Source organism: Notolepis coatsorum (assembly GCF_963971535.1).
Source record: "Notolepis coatsorum genome assembly, chromosome: 1".
NCBI lineage: Eukaryota > Metazoa > Chordata > Actinopteri > Aulopiformes > Paralepididae > Notolepis > Notolepis coatsorum.
Window position 1 is genome coordinate 89616063 of NC_140165.1, and position 16304 is coordinate 89632366.

General features: G+C 44.6%; 1 protein-coding gene across 1 annotated transcript in view; it reads left to right on the forward strand.

The window, feature by feature from the left end:
- The window catches only part of LOC311241623 (uncharacterized protein), a gene marked incomplete at its 3' end in the record, with an annotated part of 62568 nt that extends 46679 nt beyond the window's left edge, over positions 1 to 15889 (forward strand). Inside the window, exons 6-7 of the mRNA XM_084330499.1 lie at positions 10256 to 10389; positions 15743 to 15889. Coding sequence (XP_084186625.1) covers positions 10256 to 10389; positions 15743 to 15889 — 281 coding nt within the window. The remainder of the gene's footprint in view (positions 1 to 10255; positions 10390 to 15742) is intronic.
- Between the last annotated feature and the right edge of the window lie 415 nt (positions 15890 to 16304).

Sequence of the window (16304 nt, forward strand, 5' to 3'; positions counted from 1 at the left end):
TGTCATGTGCTACCCATCTCAGAACCCCTGTCTGTTTCTCCAATTTGTGTGTTTTTACTACTCTGTTCCATATGGTCAAGGTGCATTTGGTGATTGGATCTAACAGTCCCTCCTTTTCTTTGAATAGTTCCCTATCTCCCACCAGAGCTTGTATCTTGTATCCCTCCCCTTCTTTTTCAATGTCTTTCCATCTTGCCTCATATCTGTCGTTACACCAGCACGTCACTGCTCTCAGTTGTGCTGCATAATAATATGCTGCAGTCTTTTTACCAGTCTGTTGTGGCCAGCATCCTCTTCTATGCTGTGGCATGCTGGGGAGGCTACATCAACTCAAGGGACACCAACAAGCTCAACAAGCTGGTGAGGAAGGCTAGCTCCGTGGTGGGAGTCGAGCTACCTAGACTTGAGGTTAGGTATGGCTTATGATGAATTGAAAATGGGGGACCCTGATGTAAACAAGACGAAAGTCTTTCTCTGGTCTGCATCCCCTTAACAATTGTATGTATTGAGCTGTACTGTACTGTACCCATTCTGCAATCTGTTAATAAACTTTTCAATCAATCAATCAATCAGGTGATGGCAGAGAGGGGGATGATAAGGAAGCTGGCTGCCATCATGGAGAACCCCTACCACCCCCTCTACGACGAGCTAGTCAAGATGAGAAGCTCGTTCAGCCACAGACTCATTCCCCCCCGACACTCAACTAACCGCCTCGGACAGTCCTTCATACCAGCGGCCATCAGGCTCCACAACAGTGGGCAGCGACTACCAGCCTCCAGGCTCCACAACAGGGGGCAGCGACAGCGACTGCTACCAGACATTGACCTGGGACTTATAGGAACCCAAGGAGGACAACCTACACTACCTTAGGCTTACTGCACCTTATGTGGATACTGTGATACTGTGATACTGTGAATAATGTATATTTCAGTGGATACCGTGATACTGTGAATAATGTATACTCAGTAGATAGTAAATTATAACACTACCTTATGCATACTGCACCCTATGTGACACTGTGAATAATGTGAATATTTCTTCAGCTAGTCAGATAGTAAATTATATTGACCATATTGATCAAATTGTTTACACTGCCTGTGTTGTTTTTTACTACCTGTACACTGTGTTGTTTTACTACCTGTACCCCCCCCCCCCCCCTCCCCCATGCTGCTATGATCACTATGGCGCGACCCCGGTCAGTCGCCTTTGGTTTAGCTCCGCGACGATTGTGCACATTTTTAGCTATTATGTTTGTTTTTTCGACTTTTTTTATTAAATCATCACTGGCGGGTATGTCATACGACCGCCAGACACTTATGGACCTAAACTCCGGACTCAAATTGGAGTTGGGAGACACTTTATGCCCAGAAGGGCTAACAGAAATCAAGCGGGAGAACGGCAACAAAGGAAACGGCAGAACCGTCCAGCAATTCCATCCATCTTTCTGGCGAATGCACGTTCGTTGGAGGGAAGGATGGACGACTTGAGAGCGAGGGTCCGATTCCAACGGGAGATGAGAGGCGTTAATATCATGTGTTTCACTGAGACATGGCTCAAGCCAGCAACGCCGGACAACAGCATCTCTCCATCGGACAATTTCACCGTCCTGAGAGCAGATCGCACGGCAGCCTCTGGGAAGAGCGTCGGAGGTGGGGTCTGCATCCTCACGAACAATCTCTGGGTTAATCCCAAGGAAGTACATGTCCTCTCAAGTTCATGCTCCCCAGATATGGAACATCTCCAGATCCTGTGTCGCCCGTATCACCTACCCCGTGAGTTTACCGCGGTCATTTTATCCGTCGTGTATATTCATCCACAGGCAAATACCGGCAAAGCGCTGGGGGAATTACACGACCACATCAACAAACAGCAGATCAAGCACCCGGAAGCCGCGACGATAGTGACTGGTGATTTCAACCAGGCAAACCTGAAAAAAGTGATGCCGACTTTTTTTCAGCACATCGTCTGCTCCACAAGAGGGGGGAACACACTCGACCACTGCTACACCCCGTTCAGAGCTGCCTACAAGGCTGTAGCGGCTCCGCCACTGATGGGCTCTGTAAGCGCGAGCGATCACGACTCCATCTTTTTAATCCCAGCATACAAACAGAGATCACGCGAAGTCGTCGTGTCACGTGAGACAAAAAAGTGGTCTGACGAATCAGAGGCCGAGCTCCGTGACGCGTTCAAGGATACAGACTGGGACATGTTTGAAGGAAGCGCCAGTGACGTCAGCGAGTATGCTGATACCGTTGTAAGCTACATAACTACAGTGGCAGACGGCATTGTCCTCACAAAGACGGCGCGGGTTTTCCCAAACCAGAAACCTTGGGTGGACAGCACTATAAGAACAGCCCTAAACTCACGCACCACGGCTTATAACCTGGGCAGAGAGTCAGGAAATATGGAAGAATACAAGGCTTCAGTCTACACTCTGCGCAAGGCTGTTAAACTTGCTAAGAGGACATATGCTGAGAAACTGGAGACACAAATGGCACAAAACGACACAAGAGGCTTGTGGAGGGGACTGAAGACAATAACTGACTACAAAGTCAGCGCCCCCGCAATGGGGAGCGACGACGCCTCTCTAGCGGACAAACTCAACTCCTTCTACGCTCGGTTCGGTGTAGACAGTGTCGCCGCTAGCCCTCTGGCTAGTGACGTCACTGGCGCACCGGCTGTTGTGGAGGGGGGGGGGCAACCGCGGGGGGGCGGGGGCGCTCTCTCGTTGTCGGAACACAGTGTGAGAAGAGCATTTATGCAGGTGAACACCAGGAAGGCTGCAGGCCCAGATGGTATAACAGGACGCATACTTAAGTCCTGTGCAAACCAGCTTGCCCCGGTGTTCACCGCCATATTTAATCAATCCCTGGCGGAGTCAGTAGTCCCTGCCTGCTTCAAGATGTCTACCATCATCCCTGTACCGAAGAAACCCTCCCCAACATGTCCAAATGATTACAGACCGGTGGCACTCACCTCTGTGGTCATGAAATGTTTCGAGAGGCTGGTCAAGGACCACATTTGTGCCTCTCTCCCCAGTGATATGGACCCTATGCAATTTGCATACAGGACAAACAGGTCCACTGATGACGCGGTCTCCCAGGTACTGCACAGCACTCTCTCCCACCTTGACCGTCAGAAGGGGGGCTATGTGAGACTGTTGTTCATTGACTACAGCTCAGCGTTCAACACCATAGTCCCCACCAGACTGGTGGACAAGCTGATCGAGCTAGGCCTGAGCTCCGCCCTGAGCGCCTGGGTACTGGACTTTCTGAGTGAAAGACCCCAGGCGGTCAGGGTGGGGGGTCAGACCTCCAACACCATCACCCTGAGCATCGGGTCCCCCCAGGGCTGTGTTCTAAGCCCCCTGCTGTACTCACTCTACACACACGACTGTGTGGCCAAGTTCAGCTCCAACTCCATTGTGAAGTTCGCCGACGACACGGTGGTGGTGGGGCTGATCTCGGACAACGACGAGAAGGCCTACCGGGAGGAGGTTGAGGTACTGGAACGTTGGTGCCAGGACAACAGCCTGCTCCTGAACATTGGTAAAACCAAGGAGCTGATCGTGGATTATAGGAGAGGACAGCGGGAGACACACACACCACTGAGGATTAACGGGGCTACCGTGGACAGGGTGAGCAGCTTCAAGTACCTGGGGGTCCACATCTCAGAGGACCTGACATGGTCAACACACATAGGCACAGTAGTAAAGAAAGCGAAGCAGCGCCTCTACCACCTGAGACAGTTAAGGAAGTTCAGAGTATCGGGGAAGATGAGCTGTAGAGAGCATCTTGACCGGAAACATCACTGCCTGGTATGGGAACAGCACGGCACAGGACAAGAAGGCCCTACAGAGTGTGGTGCGCTCAGCCGAGCGTACCACGGGTATTGCGCTACCTCCCCTGCAGGCTCTATACAACAAGAGGTGCAAATCCAGAGCCGGCAGGATAATGAAAGACCCCCACCACCCCAATAACAGCCTGTTCCAGCTGCTGAGGTCAGGCAGACGCCTGCGAATTCTAGAGACTAAGACGGAGAGGCTTAGGCTAAGCTTCTTCCCCCAGGCCATCAGAGCCTTGAACAATGAACATTGAGAGACACAGAAACTGAACTATCCACACACAAGTACATACACGACACGCACGCTGAGCACGCTCACACACTAGCAGCCACTTTAACACTCATGCCGCACACACGCACACTTATGGCCAGAGGAAAGGCCACTTAAAGTAGTATAACATCAGGAACAGTGTATTGCACTACTAAAGCTAACTAGCATGTCCTATATGCTCTGTAAATACTAATGTACAGATACCGAGATGGCACACCATGTACCTGTTATTGCACTGTTTATTGGATTCTATTAATATGTTGTACCACTGTATTTTATTGGATTCTATTATATGTTGTACCACTGTATTGCACATCGTCGCGGGCAAGACCAGCCGCATTTCATTGTATACCTGTATGCCGTGACAATTAAAACTCTTGAATCTTGAATCTTGAAATGATGCCTGAATTTCCCCAAGGGGATCAATAAAGGAATATCTTATCTTATCTTATGTATCATGGTTTCTCCATAGAGCCCTGTCATACTTTTTTTTTGCGCAGTTAGGGGGCAACTTAGTCACGTGACTCAGTCGGTATTGCTGATTGGCTCGAACTCGGTATGTTTGTATACATGCATGCTGACATTGGGTAATTAACCCTTTCTCTGCCACGCTTATGTACATCCTTATACCATCCTCTGCCAGCTCTATTTGTCTATGGAGAAGTTCCCCTTCTTTGCACGGCTATAACTTTTTAAATTGTATTGCTAAATTGACATTACTATGGCCCATTCAACGTCAATTATCTATTGTTTAGGATGTAGCAACGTTCTACTTTTTCATTCACATATTCATACTAAAATACGGTCTAAAGTATAAATATTTGTTATCGTTTTCTGCAGCATTCTGCAGAACGTGATTTATAGCCCTAAATGCATTATGTTGATGATCAAATACAGTTTGATAGCGATCAGCGCCAGATAAAAAATTTCAAATGTACGTGCTTCTAGAAGTTACTACTGATCTGATGTTGACCGGATGGGGGGGGGGGGGGGGGTCGTTTATAATTCCGTGGCCAACGTTAGATGATTCATGTAGTGTGGGTGATATGATCATCAGATCAGTTTGTATCGTGTTTCGCTGCAACTTTAACCAACCTTGCATCTAGATGATCAATCCCTGGTGACTTTCCAGCAGGAAGGGACATTAGGATACTTTCAAAACACGTGATGGAACACAAAGGTGCAGTTATTTTCATACATCATTTCTTTAATGGCTGTATATTCATACATTCAACCTTTTTATTTAGATCTTGGGAAATCCTTCAGAGTAGCCCTCATTTACAATGATACCAAGTTAAAAACAGAAACATCTCTAGACAGAAAAGTATAATCTGTTAAAAATAGGGGAAATCATATAAAATACAAGATAAAACAAAGAAAATCAGAAGCAGCAGCATGTCTATAATTACATCACCATATTCCAATTCTGATAATATACCTGCTTCAATGATCCTTTTCCTACTAATCAACGGAAAGCTAGTTCTGTTTCAGCTTGCTGGCAAGGTTGTCTATATGGTTCATCAAGCCAGATGCCAATATATTCATACTCTCAATACTAGAACCACTCACAGTGGATATATGCAAACTCAATATTTCTGCTGAAACACGTTTATTATTTCTAATTTGTCTAAATGATGCCAATGCAACGTATTTCCAGAGTGTCTGGCATGAGACCAGGGCCCTATTCCCCATACCTGGTTCAACTAAGTCGATCAAAAGTCCCATTATCCAGATTCAATTAACCCAATGTTTGAATCCAGGCTTTCCCTGTTCCTCGAACGCTGATTCAGTCTTGTTCATTCGAACCAGACTTGATAATTGTGCGCGGCCGCCTCACCTGAAAAGACAGCAGGTGTCGATTGCAGAAATCCTGATTTTCTAACGGCATTGATTGATTGAAAACTTTATTAACAGATTGCAGAATGGGTACAATACAGTACGGCTCAATAGCCTCGCCGACAAGTTAAATGCATAATCTATAGGCTAATGTTAAATCCCTCATTACCCCCAATCAATCAGATTATATTTCTTTAAATGTGCCTGCTGGCAGTAGGCTTAATGGAATGAATAATCGAATGAGATCTTGCTAGCGAAAATAATTTGTTAAACTATTTCTGAATAAGTAGACAAAAACAAGCCCAAAGAGTATCTAATCGATACGAATTAATAGATACTATATATATATAATATATAAATACATGGTTCCCAAAGTTTTCAAGGCACGACCCCCGAAATAACAGAGAGGCTTGGAGGGAGGCTATACAGTTTCACTATTAATCAGGTTTTAATCTCTTTCAAACATCATCCATACATTGAATTGATTAACCTTTGGTTTATACCAGTGACACCAGTCATGTTAATCACCTTCTTGTTCATCATCAGATAACACTAACAGTGCTTGAACAGATAAATGCATTTTCTCAAATTCATCAAAACGTCAAAGGCTTGCAATTGCTCATTCATTTTCTCAAGTCACATCCACGTCATCAAATCAAACAGCGCATCTCCTCAAACATTTTAATCCCAGTTACAATATCACAATAACGTGTGAGTGACAATTCAACAATCCACATATTCCGATCCGTCGTAATTCATATCCACAATCCACGCATGAAGACGCTTCAATTTATGCTTGAATGAAACAGTCCGGGCGCTCCGTTAAAGGGGAACTATTTTACTATTTCTTTCACTATTTGGGCACTTTTACACAATTCCTGTGAGTCTATGGAACACCTCTGTAATATATATATTTTCTTTTATTCATTGTTTTGTATTTCTAATCAAGTCCTCAAAAACAGCATTTTTCTACCTCAAGATCTCGAGCCGTTTTGAGCCTTATGGGCTCCAGGTCCAGGTCCAGCCACTGTGTGCAGCTCATCTTGTATCTCAACATTAACATGCAGCAGTGTTTTTCTGACATCACAAATCATCACATTTTCAAATGACTCAGTTCAGTGAGGGTGAATATTGTGAGAGGAGAATTGGAAGAATGCGCCAATATGAGAATTTTGAGACATAGATCATATTAATATAAGTTCACATAGCTAGGAAACAATGCTAAACACTCAAAAAGGCCATTTATAAGATAGTTCCCCTTTAAGCAAATACATCAACAGCGGAGAATATGAAACTAATCAGAGCCAAACGCCCGATAGGTTTCATTCATTAAAAATATCCTGCAGGATTCACATTTGCAATATTCCGTTATTAAAATAACTAGGGATGCTCGATATTGGCTTTTTTACCGATACCAATATACCGATATTGTCCAACTCTTAATTTCCTATACCGATATCGATATATGCAGGGTCCCCCCCCCCCCCCCCCAAAAAACGGAATAATTTCAGGTAATTAACATTACATATCTCTTGTCGTGGAATTAACACAACATTATGCATACTTTTGACAATGAATAAAATCAGAATTAGTTCTTACTTGCTTGCCTGGGTAAATAAAGCTTAAATAAATGTTAAAAAAAAATAAAGAAAAAGATTGAAAACCGATACCGATCATTTCCGATATCACATTTTAATGCCAATATCGGACATCCCTAAAAATAACCACTTAGTGTGTATCGCGACGCGCGAGCGCCATATCCGTATATGACGTGCATTATTTAGGACAAAGTAAATCTATAGGCTGAATATGATTTATTATCAGCATTTTATGTATATTATTTTACATTTCAAAAGCCCCCTCTAGAAAAACGAAGCACAAAAACATCATTCAGAATGGTATAATGGGATCTAGACTGAGGAAGCGAGCTGGCATTTCTTTGCGAGGGCGTGGCCATGGTTTATCCAGCTAACTGAACTAAACCCTGCGCTGGAGCAGGTTCAAACTTTTCGATATGTTGCCATGGTGATTTAGACAATCCGACATCGGGGAACGGAAAGGTCTGGCTTAAGTCAAGCTATGCTGAAAATTATCTGTCCGATAATTATCTGTCCGATTCTTTAAACAAAGCTCACGGCTCACATGGGCGACAGTGGCTCAGGAGGTAGAGCAGTCGTCTGGCAATCCGGAGGTTCCCGGTTCGATTCCCACTCCTTCTGGGCAGCGTGTCGATGTGTCCTTGAGCAAGACACTTAACCCCTAATTGCTCCCGATGAGCAGGTTGGCACCTTGCATGGTTGCCTCCGCCCTCGGTGTGTGTGTGTGAATGTGTGAGTGAATGGGTAGAATGTGAGTAACAAATTGTAAAGCGCTTTGGATAAAAGCGCTATATAAAAAAGCAGCCATTTACCATTTACATGAGACCAGGCACTGTCCGATTCTCTAAACAAAGCTGACGGCTCGCATGAGAACCAGGCAATGTCTGGTTCTTTAAAGCTGATGGCTTGCATGGGAACCAGGGTGTTTTTTTTAATGGAGCATCTTTATAAACTATTTAAATAAAATGTTCTTAAAATAAATAATAAAAGAAGTGCCACCTGAACATCCAAAATCTCAGATGCAGGACTACTTTTTGCAGGACTCGTCCCATTCCCTAATTTCTCTACTTTGCTTGTGAAACAGTTGTTATAATTTAATGTGGTTTAGTGATGAAAACCCCCTCGGGTTCTACATGTACAACAGTGTTAGAACTTCTACCCATGATCTTTAGTGTGCTCCATAACCTTCCGGCCATTCTTGGCTTTGTTAGTCTTTAGCAGTGATGCCACAGATTACCTGTAAAAATTATCTGATTACTGATTACTGATTACTCCTTTAAAAAGTAATCTAGTTACTTTACTGATTACTTGATCATCAAAGTAACTTAGTTGTTTTGAAAGTAACTAGGTTTCTAAGTCGTCATCGTCCCCCCCTGCTGCTGCCACAACATAAGAATGACAAGTTTTTTTATAAAAAAATTTAATAATGCTTTATTGAAAGTGCATAATGTCATAAATCATGATTGGCTGCTCAGACAGGTCATCATGAGACGTCATCAGCCATCAGGCCATATAAGGTCACAGCTGTCCACTGCTCAGGCACTCTAGGACAGTGGTTCCCAAACTAAATAAAATAGAAAATGTATATAATATAATTTTAATAAAAAAAATTATTGTAAACCCGTTGTGTAATATAAAACATGGTATTATAGTTTGTTATTCTCATGTGTGTGTGGCTGTGTGCGTGCGTCGTCCCATCTCCGGTCTAGCTGACTGTACCCCTGGCTCTCTTATCATCAGCATTATGAGATTAGTTACGCACAGCCACTTGGAAAAGTAACTGTAATCAGATTACTGGCTTGTAAAAAGTAACAAGTTAGATTACTATTTACTGAAAAAAGTAATCAGATTAGAGTAACTAGTTACTTCTAATCTTTAATTATTTTTTATCTTAGCTACTTTATATATCAAAGCATGATCGTATTCTTTGTCTACTGATTCACCAGAACCACGGTGCACATCTTGGCCCAACTGTACTTTTTTATTAAGTGCCGACTCTGGGTCATCATCTCCACACAATCCTGACCATATAATTCTTTTTCACTTCTAAATATCTTATAACCTCATCACGGATGAATACAGATGTGTTTCTGACAAGGCAAGAGGCTGCCCCAGCTCTGGAAGACCGCCTGCATTGTCCCGGTGCCCAAGAAGGGACAACCCAGCACCCTCAATGACTACAGGCCAGTCGCTCTGACGTCACACGTCATGAAGACTTTCGAGAGGCTGGTCCTGCAACACCTCAAGCCCCTGGTGCATGACTCCCTCGACCCCCTGCAGTTTGCATACCAGGCAAACATCTGGGTGGAGGACGCCATCATCTATATGCTCCACAGAGCGTTAGGGCTGTCAAAATTGGCAAAAAATGTGGGAGTGTCATTGATCATCGGTAACGACCTGGCAGGGGGTAAGGTGTTAATCAAATCAGATGTCATTTGCATTTCAGCTGGGCCTGTTGTGGCGGACGTTCTGGCGAATGTGCATACAGGAGTTCCATCAGATGCACTTACGATGGCCATGACGGGTAGTGCTGGGGGGAACTTATTTGACATGGGTGTATCGGTCAGTGACGCAGTGCCTGATGGTACTGCCCCTGCTTTGCCCATGGATGATGTGGGACATGTACCTATGCCCAATATGCCTGTGTCAGCCTTGGTGGTGGCTCCACCTGGAGTTGACAATGATAATGACAGTCTTTGTGTTTCAGAAGAGGGGGAGCTGGAGAATGAGGTCATTGTTCCATCCGGGGCAGACTGGGGAGCTTTGAGTGGTTGGTTGGCCTTGACCATCGTCTTGGCCGTTTTTCACACCCGGGCCAGCTGGGACTGCCCTCGTGGTTTGGTTTGGGTGCCACAGTCAGACCCGGCTAGACCATCTCTGGCCCCGGTCGACTGGACATAGTTTCTCTCTGGACCCTGTTGGTATTTTTGGTTCAATGGCAATGTTATGCATAATGCGTATTGAGAGAAGGTATTCAGAATGTGCGTGCACAAAAAAATAGAAGAATTCTGATTGATACCTCATTATTATACCTCATTATTTAAGTGTATGGGATATAGAGGACCTTTGTGGATGCAGATGCAGTAACCTGTGGGCCACGCTACCTACCTAGAATGGGTCTACTTTTCTTTTGTGGTGATATACTCTGTTGGTCCTGTTTTCATGGGGTCGGGACTGACGAGGAGTGGTCTGGGAGCCTCTGGGTTTTTGGATTGAGGCTGCCCATTTTCTCGACCACTGTTTTCCCCTGTTGATATTTGTGTACTGTAGTTATGGCCGTCCATACAATGCTAATGTTGGTACAGTTCGTTTATTTTTTTTGACCGTTTCATTATTTGTGTTGACAATGTGGTTATTAGTATCATTGTCCCATGATTTTTTTGTTGTTTTTATGTCCATTCCCCCATTACGTCTTGGGGTTATGGCCATAGATTTGAGGGTGGGGGTGTCATGTGTGAGGGCTATATGTTTGTGCCCTGATCAGGCGCTCCTAGTGTGATGCGTCTTGTCTACCTGTAGTTCCCTGTCATGGTGTTGTAGTCCTTATCGTTCTCCCCTCAGCTGTGCCCACTTGCAATTAACCCAGGTGTGTCTTGTCTCGCCATCCCAAAAAGTGTAATAAAATTATTAAAAATTCATTTTTTTATGAACTTTGTTCAAATACTTCAATAGAAGCTTTGAATGTTAAAAAATGACATTCGGTACAGCCCTATAAGAAAGTAAGTAAAAAAGGAAAAGGTTGCAGCAGCCATCAGTAATTTGTTACCTTCACTACTTACTAACGTTTTATATCACTGATGACTGGTAGCTTGAGTCTTGTATTCTAGCATGAAACTAGCATGAAAGCCACACAGGTGAACGTGAATGAGATATTTCAGACACATATTAGTTCACTTTACTTAGTTACGCATTAGGTATACAGTACACCAACATTTCCGACCTGGTAATATCGATGATGCTTCTCATATGCAGTGGTGCAGTGGCAAATTGACAGTAGGTCAAACGATCCACGCGCGTGCATGCACAGTTTTTTTTGGTATGAGTAGAAGTTCTTAAGGATCTTCTGACTGACTTGGAACTTCCTTAGGCGCCTGAGGAAGTAGAGGCGTTGTCGTGCCTTCTTCACAACACTGTCAATGTGTGTGGTCCATGTCAAGTCCTCGGATATGTAGGCTCCGAGGTACTTAAAGCTGTTGACTCTCTCAACCGGTGCCCCGTCGATGCTGAGGGGGCTGTAGTCCTTGACCCCCGACCTCCTGAAGTCCACAATCATCTCCTTTGTTTTGCTGACGTTCAGGGAGAGGCTGTTTTCCTGGCACCATCCCGCCAGGACCTTGACCTCTTCCAGGTAGGCCCTCTCGTCGTTGGCAGAGATCAGGCCCACCACCACTGTGTCGTCAGCAAATTTGATGATTGTATTGCTACTCCGCTGAGCCACACAGTCGTGTGTGTACAGGGAGTAGAGGAGGGGACTCAGAACACAGCCCTGGGGGGCCCCTATGTTGAGGGTGATGGATGAGGAGGTGCAGTTGCCTGCTCTCACCACCTGGGGTCTGCCAGTCAGGAAGTCCAAGACCCACTGGCAGAGGTCATAGTTCAAGCCCAGGTCCCTGAGCTTGGCTATGAGTATGGAGGGGACTATGGTATTGAATGCCGAGCTGTAGTCGATGAATAGCATTCTCACATAGTTCCCCTGCCTCTTGTCCAGGTGTGATGCTGCTGTGTGCAGCACATGGGCTATGGCGTCCTCCGTGGACCTGTTGGGGCGGTATGCAAACAGTACTGTATTTGCAAATCTGGTATATGTCATAAATGTATAGATGTAGCAGTACTGTCTATCTGTATGTCGTGTATGTCATATATGTTATGATGAATTGAAAATGGGGGACCCTGATGTAAACAAGACGAAAGTCTTTCTCTGGTCTGCATCCCCTTAACAATTGTATGTATTTAGCTGTACTGTACCCATTCTGCAATCTGTTAATAAACTTTTCAATCAATTACTTACATTATTTGTGTCATTCAGTGATGGTGGTGCTTTTTTTCTACTAGTGGTGGGCATGGTTTCATGGTCCTCCTGTGACTCCTGTTGATACAACAAACCAGATAACATTAGAACATATACATTACAGCAGATTTAACCAGCATATTAAGAGCAAGTTCTCTACTGTGCAGAGAGCAAATCATTACTGAATGATTGTATTATTATTCTTCCAATGCGATTGCGTGGCAAATACATTTCTTTGTAAGAATATATCTGCATTTTGTCAATACAATATTAATCAGTGATCACATTGAATTAAAACATGATTATTTCTTGACTCTGTAAACAAAACACGCATTTGTCATGTCTCAATCTCATGATTCATGAACCAGTGCCACGATTATTTATTTCAAGATAAACAAACAGGCAAATAGCCTATAGCTTAGTCAATCTGGATAAATAAAGAAAAAAAGAAAAGCTCTTTTAAATGCGGTTACTTGCCTTGTTGTACTGGAGTGGCAAGAGGACTGCTGGACTCAGTGGACTCGGAGGCGCCGGCGTCGGAGGAGGTCGAGGTAAAGCGAAACTGAGTTTGCTTTGTACGAGCTGCTGTAGCTGCATCTTTCTTCTCTTGGGCGGCGGTGGCATCCTTGCGTTGCAGGTAGGAACATGAACATGATACTATTGTTGTTGTCAAAATGATCCGTTTATACCGTGTACTCGCGGACGTGGTTGGAGACACTCTACCTGTGCTTTTGTTATGTAAAAACGGTGGCCGCGGGCCAAGCCGGTACTTAGTTACAACGAATGGGAACAGCGGATTTTTGTGTGCGTGACTGCGCGTACACGCGGGAACATATCCGTGCGCGATTGCGCGTACTTCAGCCTCAGTGACCGAGGTCAAACGCCGTTTTACCGCGGTTGACGAGCACTGCACCACTGCTCATATGTAACTTCATCATCAACCTCACAACGATCTCTTGAAGCTGCCCTCTGTGTCACGACTACTGGGGAGGATTAGGTGAAACAATGGACTCTTGAACTGCAGCCCCATGACAAACCATGCCCTTGAGCAGAAACAGAGGCTACTGGAGCTGCCACCCAAGCTGAAGACTGATATGGCTACAACATGGAACAGTGCGTTTTAGATGGTAGGCAAGGTTTACATTTGATCTTGATTTGATAACTTACAGATCTCCTGATCATCGGTGGGCTCCACCTTCAGTCTGGTAGAAATGTCCCTGTGGTCTGGAAAGTCCAGAGTCTCTTCGTTTTTGATGTTTAGTATAAAGTCTTGTGGGTCTCTGGGTTCCTCCTTCAGTCCAGTGGAAGCATCCATGTCCCTGGGTAGATCTGGGGCCAAAATAACATATTACTTTACCAACTACAGTTTGAAACTTTACTTGCGTTTTCTAGTTTTTACCCTACATTCATGAAAGAACACAAGAAATATGTTAAGTTGGACAGGATAGCTTTCTACTGAACGCACAGAGAAGAAATTGGTATCCATCTTCTTGTCTGACTCGGGAGAGGGCGGTATAGGTAGAAGGTATAGGACAATTTCCCATAATGTTGGCATGTTCCTTTAAATTAATCTCAGTCAACTTAAATTTGACCCGCTGTGATAGTTAACTTGCAGAGTAGTGTTACATATTACAGCCGGGAACCAACAAATTAGCTTGATTCTATTAATATTCTAGCCCTTATTATCATTAGTTTACATGCTTAAAATTCAAGTTTATCGATAGTTTTGCCTTACAGGACTAATAGCATTAGGCTATTGTTTTAGTTGCTATTGACTGGTTGTGTGATGTGAGGTTCTCATCTCATTAACTACCACTTTTGTGTGACTTGAATGTATATTACAATAGTAGGATAGACGATGACTGACAGCCATCATGATGGAGCAAGACAGCGTGATCTCACTCACAAACAATGGACACATTTCTTCGTAACTCAACTTCTCAGGGCGATTTTGGCATGATCGAACGGTTTGAGAGATTCGTTTGTAGCCAAGAACCGGATTTACGAAAGCGAAAAGGCAGTCGTAGATAGGACAGACTGGTGTGCGCCTGTGTTCTTAAGGGCTTCATTTGGGAGAAATAATTGGTGATCGTGTTGAACCAACTCATCCTGCACCATCCAATTACGTCAAAATAATTGGTGATTGTGTTGAACCAACTCATCCTGCACTATCCAATTACGTCAATTCTAGACATCCTCGGAATTAAATAATTATAATAATAATAAATACGACAATAATTGTATCATTAACAATTAAGTTTTAAATTTATAGTCATGACTCAACGAGGCATTGTGATGTCCAAAAAGAAATAAAAGTACTACACAAACACTTGTCTTGTTCTCTATTGTTATTATTATAATTTGTTTTACATTGCTTAGTGTTCACATTGTAAGAGCCAGTGGAGAAATATTCCACTGCTCATACTGGTATGATGTTGCGTGCCACAAATCAAACCTTGAACTTGCACTTGAACATCAATCATGTAAATTGAACCATGCCATCCAATTATCAGTGACCAATCGTGCTATTTAAAGGGTCAGCTCTGCACCCTAGGCCTACACACATAATATGGCAAATATACTGCTGCTGTATATCGCTGATCGCACACTGAGGAGGGAGTGCCAGTACCGCGACCATGCAGACCTATTCGCAGAGAGAGTGAGACACTTCAGGCTACCAAGACCCGTCCTAATGGAGCTGTGCAATACCCTGGAGCCAATACTTAGTAGGCGGACCAGATGATCAAACCCTGTGCCACCACACATCCAGGTACTGTCCACCCTGGGCTTTTTAGCCACTGGGACATTCCAGAGAGAGCTACAGTAGGAGACAGGGTGAGCATATCGCAGTCATCCATCAGCCGCTGCCTCCCGCGAGTTGTGGATGGAATCATACAACTGGCCACACAATACATCCCCATTCTCATATACTGATCAACAGATCCCATTGAAGAGAGCATTCCAGCCAACGTGCGCACTAGTTCCACCGTCGAGCACAGAAAAGACGCTGGGTGTGTTTGGGTGCAGCAGGTGGCAAGCTGCTATACAAACTGGATAAGGTGTGTATGAAGGCAACAGCTGTGAAATTGTGTTTCAGTCGTGCTAAAACATTAGAGTGCCCACCTCAGCCCAATACAGTCATTTGCTGCATGTCATTAATTGTTGAAATTTTTTCCATGGTTTCAGGTGTGTAGGATAATCATGGCCTGCTGCGTCCTGCACAACATCGCCATGAAAAGTGGTGTACCACTACCCCCCAGCCACCTCACCAGGATGTGCGCCCTGACCCATTCCTGGGCCTGGACAGAAGATGTGCTGTCCAAGTCTGAATAAAGCCTTTAATTTGACTTGTCACTATTCTTTGATACAGTTTACAATTTAGCTCAAGAACTAAACACATCACTTCAGTAATACTCAAACAAGGGTGTCAGAGAATCTTGCGGTTTATTTTGGCCAGCGTAGCCACAATCACTTCCAGCGCCACAGCGCTCCTCTCCAGGCTGTTGGCGATCCTCTCCTGGCTGTTGGCGATCCTCTCCTGGCTGTCCAGCATCACCTGGACCATGTTGCCACGGGCACTGGGTGCACGCATGGCAGTGCTGGTGGACGGTCGGCCTGGGTGGGGGGGCACCGCTGGGGGGGCAGCGCTGGTAGACGGCTCTGCCTCCCAATCCGTTTAATCTGTGAATAAATTCGGGTGATTAATTTGTTGGGGTTGCGAGCATGCAATGGCACATGTTTCAATTGG